This window comes from Nesoenas mayeri (assembly GCF_963082525.1).
Source record: "Nesoenas mayeri genome assembly, chromosome: 2".
Taxonomy (NCBI): domain Eukaryota; kingdom Metazoa; phylum Chordata; class Aves; order Columbiformes; family Columbidae; genus Nesoenas; species Nesoenas mayeri.
The window spans coordinates 97,074,814-97,085,203 of record NC_137543.1 but is presented as its reverse complement, the minus strand read 5'-3'; the positions used below and the strand labels follow the sequence as shown (position 1 = coordinate 97,085,203).

Here is a 10,390-nt window from a genome sequence, read left to right as displayed (position 1 = left end):
TCCAGGTGGTGAGCCAGGCACTAGGAAAGAAAGGACAGACAGCCATGTCAATAACATCATTATCATAGAACTATTCAGGCCACAGGTTTCTGCAACATGTGAAACAAACAAAACAGAACAAACAAACAAACAAACAAAAACACACAAACAAAAAAAGAGCCTTTGAAAGCTTGCCATTGCCATTAAGCAAAAAGGGACAGACATCTGAAACTCAGTGAACATGAGTCTCATACCAATTGCTGCATTTTGCTACAAGAGAAATGTGTTTTCCAGAAGCTGTAATTCTTCCTATTCAGCACAGGCTCCCTGAAGCTAAGTAAGCTGGCTGATACAATCACTTCAACTCTCAGCAAGAGAGAAGCCTGTAAAATCTATGGCAACCAACTCCATCACCTTCAGAAGTTCTTGACAATATATGACAATACACAATTTCTCACCATTGTCCATCACAAACATTTAGCACAGCAGGTGGAAAATAAGGAAAGCACTAGGCTTGGGTTCCCTTTCCACAAAGGAACATCTATGACTTGAGGTACAATAGTATACTTGCTCTCCATGACACTCCCAGCTGAAGCCTTCAGCATAAACACAGTCTAAATTTCATGAAAGCTGAGAACTGAGGAAAAACTAAAATCTGGAAATCCCTTAATATAACAGCAGATCACATCATGAGTCACACCATGACCTACAGGTCCTGGTATTCTAAAACATTTTTGCATTGATGTTACCCATTTCAAGGTTAAACAAGACATTTACGTTCTTCTGTTCAACATCTCTCATAACCAAGCTCAGCTGTACTTCAAGAACAGCTCTGATCTCAGACTCAGTTTATAGTTTTCCTAATGCACTAAAAGTGCACTGAAAGCAATTTCTGAGATTATCAGACTTCCAGGTAGTTAATTTGGAGTTTACAGATAATTTTTAGCATTATTGCAAATGTCCCCATCGCTACAATACTAATTTATCTTGGTTCACTGAGCATATCACTTCTGTGTCAAGAAACAAAACTGTATGGGGCCAACACAGGTATTTCATATTCCTTTTATTTATTCCCTTTGTCAGTAGGTAACTAATCAAAGGAAGCTAGCTTTGTGAATAGAGAGAGGACAGTGCATGTAGTTTAATTGCTTTTTCTATAGAAGACATCTTCCTGATCTGGGATAAAGCAGAATTCAATCCTAACTGTGATACTACATGTAAATCTGGTGTTAGTCTTACAAGGCAATTGATCAGGAAATCTCTTTAAAGATTGATACTCCATCTTGCTTTTCACTCATTTACCACTTAACTGTATTTTCCTGTTTTTTCACAAATAATTGTCAGTTTATTGCCTTGTTAGTTGCCTTGGGCTGGAGTATGCCAGTGCTACCCACTGAAAAGCATGCCGCTATGGAAGTAGCTCTGCTCAGGACAGAAGAACCACTTTTGGCATTACTCATTACTTGAAACAAGAAAGTCCTAACAGCTTCAGAAGGACAGGATGAAATCCTTTGAAACTAGCATTTCTTCCTCCAAATGTCATCCCTTACTTGTTCTTTTTAATATGTATTTTTATGATTCCTAGTTTCCAATTGCCCAAATTTACTGTTGTCATCAAATGCAGGTTTTTTTCAAAGGAGCTTGGGCATTGCTATTAATTAAACCACTATTAATTCCACCTTCTTCATGTACTATAGCAATTTAAGCACTTTAAAAATACCTACGTTTTCCTTTGACTAATACTACCCCATTTTGCTTTAATGCACCTTCAGTTTTTCTGCATGTAACAATACTCTATTTTTGTGTGTATTTCAGTACAGAGCATTAAAACGACTCTTCAGCATTCTTGCCCTTTACATTCTCATTATTTTTTCAGAGGAACTGCATACTGCCTCTTTGTGGGATACCTTTTAGCATCCCCAGCTCTTAATGCCTTGTTATGCTAACTCTTCCCTCACTAGCTTCCTTACTTCTCCAAAGTTGCTTACTTGAAATCCTTTCCCACTGAACAATGAACCTGTTGGTATTAGGGCAGACCCAGGACATCCATGACAGGCTGAGAGAGTTGGGGTTGTTCAGCCTGGAGAAGAGAAGGCTCTGGGGAGACATTATTGCAGCATTTCAGAACTTCCAAGTAGCCTATAAGAAAGATGGGAACAGACATTTTAGCGGGACCTGTTGCAATAAGACAAGGGGTGATGGTTTAAACTTAAAAGAGGGGAGATTTAGACTAGATAAAGGAAGAGATATTTTACAATGAGGGTGGTAAAACGCTGGAACAGCTTGCCCAGAGAGGTGGTAGATGCACCATCCTTGAAAACATTCAAGGCCATGCTGGACAGGGCTCTGAGCAACCTGATCTAGCTGAAGACGTCCCTGCTCATTGCAGGGGGTTGGACTAGGTGACCTTTGGAGTGCCCTTGCAACACAAACTGTTCTATGATTGTATGATTCTGTGAATGCTTGGCCCTCAGCCTTACTCTGTTTCTCTTAAAAGTCCAGTCTGGTCTCCTGCTGACCAATTTATTTCCTGAAACCCCAAATCTCAGTGTCTTATTCTTCCTAGCTCATATATCAACTTATTGTGATGTCTGTTCCCTCAGGTATATAAATTGACAGAGAATTGAGCCTCACCACGTTTCAGTGCTGACCAAAAGAGAGGAGAGCTGGGGCAGCGATTAGTCCTGCCCCAAGGCCCCTGCTGCGCGGGGGGACACCGCGGTGACCTTGGTGGGCACCTGGGCAGGGGCACCGTGTACGGGCACCGTGCACCTGCAGGCCTGTCCGGCCCGGGGGACTGTCCGCCGTCCTGCCCGGAGCCGCCGCCCCGGGAGCCACCCCCGGGCGGGGGCGGCGGGGCGAGCGCGGCCCAGCGCCCCTGGGCGCCCGGCGGCGGCTCAGTGCGCAGGCACGGAGCGGGAGCGAGCGGCGCTCCGGGCCGTACATAATACGTGGTGTCTGGGGCCGGCGCGGCGCAGAGCGGAGATGGGACCGGGGCGGGAGAGCCGCAGCTAGCGCCGCCGCGGTTGCTCAGCCGGTCGAGGGGAGCGGCAGGAGGGACAGGTAACCCTGGGGCCGCCGCTCCCGGCAAACTTGGGCTCGGCAGTTTGGCGGGGGCGGCGGAGGCTCCCGTGACCGTCGGCGCTCTCACGGGGGGCGTACGGCGCGGAGCTTCCCGCTAGGGAGATGGCGCTGAGGCACCGGCCGCCCGGCGGGGGGAGCGGTACAGCGGGGGTCGCGGGCTTCGTTCCCCGGCCGGGGGCGCGGGGGTAGCGGCCCGGCCGGGGCGGGCGGGGGCCGCACTGCCCCGCCGCCCGCGGGAAGGCGCCCCAGCGCCGCGCTGCGCCAGGGGGCGCCGCGGCCGGGCTCTCCGGGGCAGGGTGCGGGGGGGCCGGGCCGGGCCGGGCCGTGCGCTCTCCCGCCCTCGGGGTGGCCGGGCCGCCGGAGGTCTGTTGGGCGGGCTGGGATGTCCGCCGAGGTGCGGGCGCTGCGGAGTTCGTCCGCTTTGCCCGCGGGAACGGGCGGTCGTGAGTGTGTGGTGCCCGGCCGGAGGGGGATTCCGCCTCGGCCTGTGCGGCCGTTGGCCCGAGGGGCCGCGACCTGGGTGCTGGGAAGCGGGCGGGGCCGCCGCCGCCCCGGGACGGGACGGGAGGCCACCGCTGTGACCCCGCGGGCCTTGTCCCCCTGCGTAGGAGGAGGCCCTGCTCTCTCCCCCGAAGGCAGGAGTTTGCCCCAAAAGCAACCGGGCACCCCAGACGTCTTTGGGGGATGGTGACAGCTGCTGGTCCCACTCCCCCAGCCCCGTGTGCAGGAGCCAGGGCTGTGTGAGGGCTCACGTTAGACTTGGGTGGACTGGGTCAGGCCAGGTGCTCCTTGGCCCAGCCTCTGGCCTGGAAAAGTACTAGGCAGAGGTATGACAGGTAGTTGAGGCATCAGAAAGGTCATTTTGAGATCGCTGTCAGAGACTGGTTATTTATTCTAGTATTTGTGCTTCACAGGGTCTCGCTTTCTATAGGTAAAGAAAGGGAATGTGGTCCTCTGAACAGAGGAGTCAAGGTGTGTAGATCTGGAGAGCGGGACTTCACCTGAGTGAACCCACTGGCGTTTGTGCCTTACATTTGGTGGCTGTGTGGTGTCACAGAATAATGGTGCATACTTATTTGCTTCATCCTGCCTTTCAGATGCCAGTTCCTTACATTTTTTTTAAAGTGTTAAACCCTTCAACAAGAAAGCAAAGTAGTTGGCAAATTTATGGGGTAATTTTTCTTGGAGAATGGTCATCTTTTTGTCTTCCTGTTCACTAGTCCAGTCACATCTCCCCAGATCGGTGAAGAATAGTAAAGCTCAAAGTAAACAGGACAGCTTTTGCCATGGAAACAAAAGTTGCTAGGGGATGGATTGCTACTACGCAGTGGTGTGCTCTGAAGCTGTGATCATACATCCCACGTGTTCCTAGGCACTTCAGGTTTAGGCACTGAAAACTTTTAATGATTAAACCACTTCCTGCAGCGTGAATGCATGTCCTACGCTCGCACGTAATACAGATTTGGGTAACAGTGACTCTTTTTAGCAAAAGTTTCCCAACATAGCAGCATGTGGTTTCTCAGCCATGAAAGTGAGACATGCAAAACCTCACCAACACTCAAGAGATCATAACTACTGCAGTATTTATTCATTCAATGTAAATTGAAGGTGTGACACGCGTTTCCATCTTGTTTATGGAGAACTGTTTTCTCCCACTATGTTCTTAACAGTTCTGTTTCCTCTGCCCCATCTGTAAGTAGCAGGAACAACATTATGTTTACATTGCAGCTGAGAAAAGAGACCACCTTAGGCCAAATTACCAGGCTGCTTCAATGAGTCATGTAGGGCTGGGAAGCCTTCTCTCTAAGGAACAAGATATTTTGTAAAAGATAAGAGATCACTTATGGTAAGTGGAAGAGTCTGAGCATAAAGAATGTTCAGTAGGACTAATAATATGCAGTCCTTGAAAAGAATTAATGATGCTGACAGTCCTTTTTTTTTTTTTTTTCCCTTCTGTTTTAAAAGATCATACTACTTGATGCTATCAAAACTCTTTCAAGCAAAAGATCATTACTTTGTTTTCTATTCTGCCTCCCAAACTTTTATTTATCATTTTGCTCGTACTCCTGACCAAAACTATCAGCATTTTAGATTGCTAAAGAAATATAATCTATTTGCAGTATAAGTGATTTCAGGCTGTGTGGTGGTTCTAGGCCATTCTTCATGAAGCTGTTAGAAACACCACACCCTCCATTCTCTCTCTTGACTAAACCTACAGATGGTGAAGGCAAAATAGTGTTTATACAGATTTCTGTCACATTACATTGAATTTTCTTAGTTGCAGTGAACTACAGTTGCTGGGTCAGACACAGCAATGTGCTCAACCTGCTTTCTGAATTCTGGAGAAACCAAAGCAGCCCTAAAATTGTCTCCTAGGGACAGCTGGAGTAATGCAAGTGAGCTTTGACAAGCCACATTATCTGGTCATATTAGATCTGGTCCTTCCCTACATTGACCTTATGGAGTCACACATGTGGAAAATACCTCCCTTTTGCTCATTATGTGATGCTAAATATGCTTGCCTGAAAGATTTAAGTTGACAAGGAGTTTAGCATAATTTCTTTATGGAGGTAAGTTTGATGCGAGAGTAAAGATCTAAGTAAGGACCTGAGGGAATGTGTCACAGAATCACAGAATGGATGGGGTTGGAAGGGACCTCTGGAGATCATGTAGTCCAACCCACCTGCTAAAGCAGGTACACCTAGATTAGACCTAGTAGATGTCTCTGCAGACCTTTGGTTGGCTTCTTCTCTTTCCCATGGGGGAGGTGGAGTGCTTGCTTACTCATAACCAAAAGACATGTTGAGGGATATGAATGTAAACTGTTTTTATCCCGGAGGTACAGGCTGTGTGACCCTGAGTATAGGAGCTGGTGCAGCTGTGGTGAGTTGTACCATTGCTTCATCCTGCCCTTTCACCCTATGGTATTTTTATGGATGTTTTTATGAGAGCTCTTCAGTGCTTGACCTGTCGAAAGATGACAGGTAGCTATTGAAGAAATAGTGGCAGTGAGATGAGAGGACTTCTCTTCCTCTCTTTTCAGGAAGGGAATAAGCAGCAGAAGTGGAGACTCCCAAGGGTAACAGAAAGAGCTCTTCTGCAAAAGAACAAACAGGCTCTAAAAGTAGAATAACTTTCCGCATTTCCCCACAAAAGTTCAGACTATATACTTATAGCCATAAAACTTTTTTTTTTTGGTAACTCAAAAAGTAATAGCATTCAAAAGCTGATAGCATTGTAAAAGAGCATAACAAACTAAGTTTATCTCAATATAGTAACTGTTGTGGGAAACATGAGTATTAGCTACATACAACTTGACACAGGGTGGCCCAGGTGCCAGGCTCTCCCTTCCCACCTGGTGAGCAGCTGGTGCTGCCCAGGAGGTTCCTGCTGTCTCAAGGTCTCTGTCCACCTGCCTGTTTCACTGTCTTCCTGGGAAGGCGAGCACCTTGAGCACACTCCCGAGGGCAACTATGCCGTACCATCAGCAGATAGAAAACCCCTCCACAGAGTCAGAGAACATTTATTTGATTTCCTGACACTTTACAGCGGCTGAAGTGGAAAAGGGAAGCCTGCAGGGAATGCAAAGGCAGCTCTGGTTCAAAGCAGGGTCTACTGCCAGAAGCTGTGCCTGGCACTACCCCTGCAGCTCTGCAAAGCTCAGCTGCCAGCACTGTTCTCCTCCCCCCTGGATGGAGCTTTGGCCCTTGTTGGGGACCCCTGCATCTTGCAGGCCTCCTCTGCCACTCGGTTCTGGCTTCTGCGAGGGCCTTGAAGCCTCATCACAAGTTGCGAGAGAGAGACTTGCAGCTGTAAGATGTTGAGATCATGAAATCCCAAACTAAATACATATTAAGTAGACAAAATAAATAAAACCCAAGATTACTGGTCTTTATAAAGAGGCAAAAAGCAAAATCCCCTCTATTCCTGAGCCAGGAAAGATCACCCCTTCCTGAAGGGCAAAGGGCTGCAAAATTGGGAGGTCTTAGCTGCCGTGGGATGTCAAAACCTCCTTACTTTCTTCCCTCAAAGTAAAATTGTTGTGGCAATCTGATGAACTGCTTGAATCTGATATAAATTGAGCTGTGACATTCAGATGCAAGTACTGATTAACAGTTCCCTTTGGACTAGGACTTTTTGAACTTCTTTAAAAAGAAGTCAGTCAGCTTAAGTAGCATTGACCTGTTGCTCAAGGTTTTTAGGGGCTGGTATTACTTTAATGAATTCAGTAGCATTGCACCTGTGCAAGCAAGTTCAGGCCTGGAACCTGCACAGTTAAATACAAATTTTGTGTGCTAAGAGAACTTTCATGAAGTGGAAAGAATAGGGAACATTGTTGGTAGTTTTCATAGCAGTCAAGATTCTGATTTAATTAACGGCAGCAGGAGCCTGATTATTGACTTCTCCAAGGGAGCAGTGGTTTGCTAGAAGTTTGGTATTTCCGTTTCACTCTCTTCGGTGAGCAGACTGGTGCTGTTATGGCATTCAGTGTTCTTAATTTTTAATTATCCATATTTAAGTACAGGATATATACAGTTTCAGTCTGTCTAGGGCTTATTTTGCCTCTGCTTCTCGTGGCTATGAATGTTGTATCTGTGCTTAGTCTTACAGTTCAAAAGTTTGGGCAAAAACATTAAAAAAAAAATCTTACCCAGCTGTTTGGAAAGTTCCTAATGTTGCAAATGATAGTGAACTGATAGAAGCAGAGTCTGCATGGGAGGCAACATGAGTCCTTGAGAGATGCTGGCTTTTGTTACCTGGTGTATTCTGCTTTTTTTCAGTCTCCACAGAAACACAGTAGCACGCTAGTGTGAAAGATGGGTAGCAAGCACCCTGTGTACGGGAGGGAATGTTCCCTGCAGCACCTTTAGGCTGTGCTGTGCCAAGATGCAGGGTGCCTTGGGTTCCCTTGAGCTGAGTCACTGCATGCAGCTCTAGCAGGGTCATCTCTTGGTTTGGAAAAAAGTGAAGGAAAGGTCTCTCCTGGGCTACTTTTATTTGTGTCATCCCGAGAGTTTGTAGCCAGCTTTGCTCTCCCGCTACATCAATAACAATCCACTTTGCATGAAACCTCTCATTGCAGGTAGGAAGGATGAGCTCCTATGCTGACATCTGTGGGTCCAAGCATGCGCAGGGCAGCACCGAGGGAGGGTACCAACGCTACGGAGTTCGGTCCTACCTGCATCAGTTTTATGAGGACTGCACAGCTTCAATTTGGGAGTATGAGGATGATTTTCAGATCCAGAGATCGCCTAGCAGGTGGAGCTCTGCATTCTGGAAGGTACTGCCTGTTTGATGTTTACTGGAGAGCATAACTCTCATTTCAAGACTTTCCCATATAACTAATGGGTTTAGATGTTCATCCAGGAAGACCTGTTGCTCAGTTTTCCCTGAGATGACTGAATAACCATCTGCCTGAAAGCAGGGTGCTTTTACCAATATACATGAGCTTCCAAGGAAGTCTTGGGGTTTTGGGATCCTTTAGATTTTCTGTCACAAGGAGCCATGTCACTGAAACATCAAAGTCTTGTCCAGGAAACCCCACCCATAGCTTGAAAGTGTAGTTTGCATCTTCTCTGAACCTACAATAGTCCTGCCAGAATATTGGAAATAGGATTGGTAGGTTAACAGGAGTAACTCTAAGACTGTGTGACCTAGGGATCAAGAAAACCACAACATCTCCATTAAGGTCTGCGAACTTGACAGAATTGGAGAACGCCAGAGGTTGGAAGGGGCCTGTGAGGCCATGTAATCCAACCCCTCTGCTTTGATGGTAGGGCCATTCTGTGTGAGCCATAATTTGCTATTATACTTGAAATGTGCTAGAAATGTTCTGTGATCTGTTCACAGCAATGGCAACTTTTTTTCTAATTCCTGCAAAGGAATGACATTTCGTGGAGTAAAGGCAAGTGGTGGATATGACACAGACTATCAGCAGGACTGAATTGGTGGGGTTAACCACCACCTAAAGTTAAAGAGATAATCAGTCATACAGCAGTGGGGTTAAACTGTGTTCCTGTCTGTGAGGGGCCTTTGGACATGAAATCCTATTTAGATGTATAGATACATATTCCATTGTTTCCAGAAATGTCAATACTCAATTATATAAATATGAGTTGTAAGAAGACAGTTTCCCCATATATTCTCGTTCTAGTGAGGCCACATATGGCCTAGAAGAAAAAATACCAGCCTTCTCCTAGAAAAGAGAACTGTACCTGCAAGACACTGTGAAAGCTAAATGCCTCCTAGGACATTTTACCAACTAAAAACTGGAAAGGCATATTAATTGTTTTTTTGTTTGTTTGTTTTCCAGGTCGGACTCATCTCTGGGACGGCTTTTATGCTGATAGGTTTAACGGTTCTTGTAGTGGGCTTTCTTGTGCCACCGAAAATCGAAGCCCTCGGGAAAGATGATTTTGTTGTCGTGGATACCCGTGCCATTCAGTTTAATGGGTCCCTTGATATATGCAAACTGGTAGGAGCAATCTTGTTTTGTGTTGGAGGGTCCACTGTGGCAGCGTGTCTGCTAATGTCTACTTTTGCTAAAAGTTATTCCAAAGAGGAAAAGTACCTGCAGCAAAGATTTAAAGAGAGAATAGCTGATATAAAATCCCATGCAAACCCAGTCACAAAAGCGCCAGCACCTGGAGAATCAAAGATACCTGTCACTTTGTCCAAAGTTCAAAATGTCCAGCCTTTATCTGAAACCTGACCCTTTCCTCAGATGTTGTTTCTCACTTGCAGATCACTTTAACTGGAAAATACCAGCTGTTGTTGGCATATGTGCTAGTCAATTACAACATCAAGTGCTGTGCTATACAAACACACAGCTGATGGGGAACCTGCTCCAATACAAATTTAGGATTGGCAAAAGGGAAATTATGTGATTAGACCTGTGACCAACATATTCAGTGTATTTGAACATTTTAATCTCTGGTGAACCAATAGGTCCTTGCAATGATGATTAGGTGTTTAGCTTATCAGATTGCATCCCTGGAAAACATAGGGTGCATTTATGACAGCTCTACCAGGAACACCCTACATTCCACATTGAGCTGGCTTTTTGTTTAATTTTCTTCTTGTTTTTAAAGTACTGTTTAGTCTTACTGCCTGGTTCTGCTGTCTGGGAAGCTAAGATTCTGCCCTTGTAATTTGCACTTATCCTCCTGTCACATGCTATAGTCTGTATCAAAGTAATACTGCACAGGTAAAACATCCATGACAGTGAGTGCCCTTATTTGGTCCCAGCACATGTCACTTCTCAGTGGTGTTACTTTCTAGGAAAAATAAGTTATACTTGATCCTGAGTTACAATTAACCTGTGCAA

The 10,390-nt window shown here is 46.0% G+C and overlaps 1 protein-coding gene across 1 annotated transcript; it reads left to right on the top strand.

The window, feature by feature from the left end:
• Positions 1 to 8,155: 8,155 nt before the first annotated feature.
• On the top strand, positions 8,156 to 9,775 carry NRSN1 (neurensin 1; the record flags this gene model as incomplete). The annotated part of the gene is made up of 2 exons (XM_080339069.1): positions 8,156 to 8,344; positions 9,377 to 9,775. 2 exons carry the CDS (start codon positions 8,156 to 8,158, stop codon positions 9,773 to 9,775), a joined length of 588 nt encoding a protein of 195 aa, XP_080195195.1.
• Between the last annotated feature and the right edge of the window lie 615 nt (positions 9,776 to 10,390).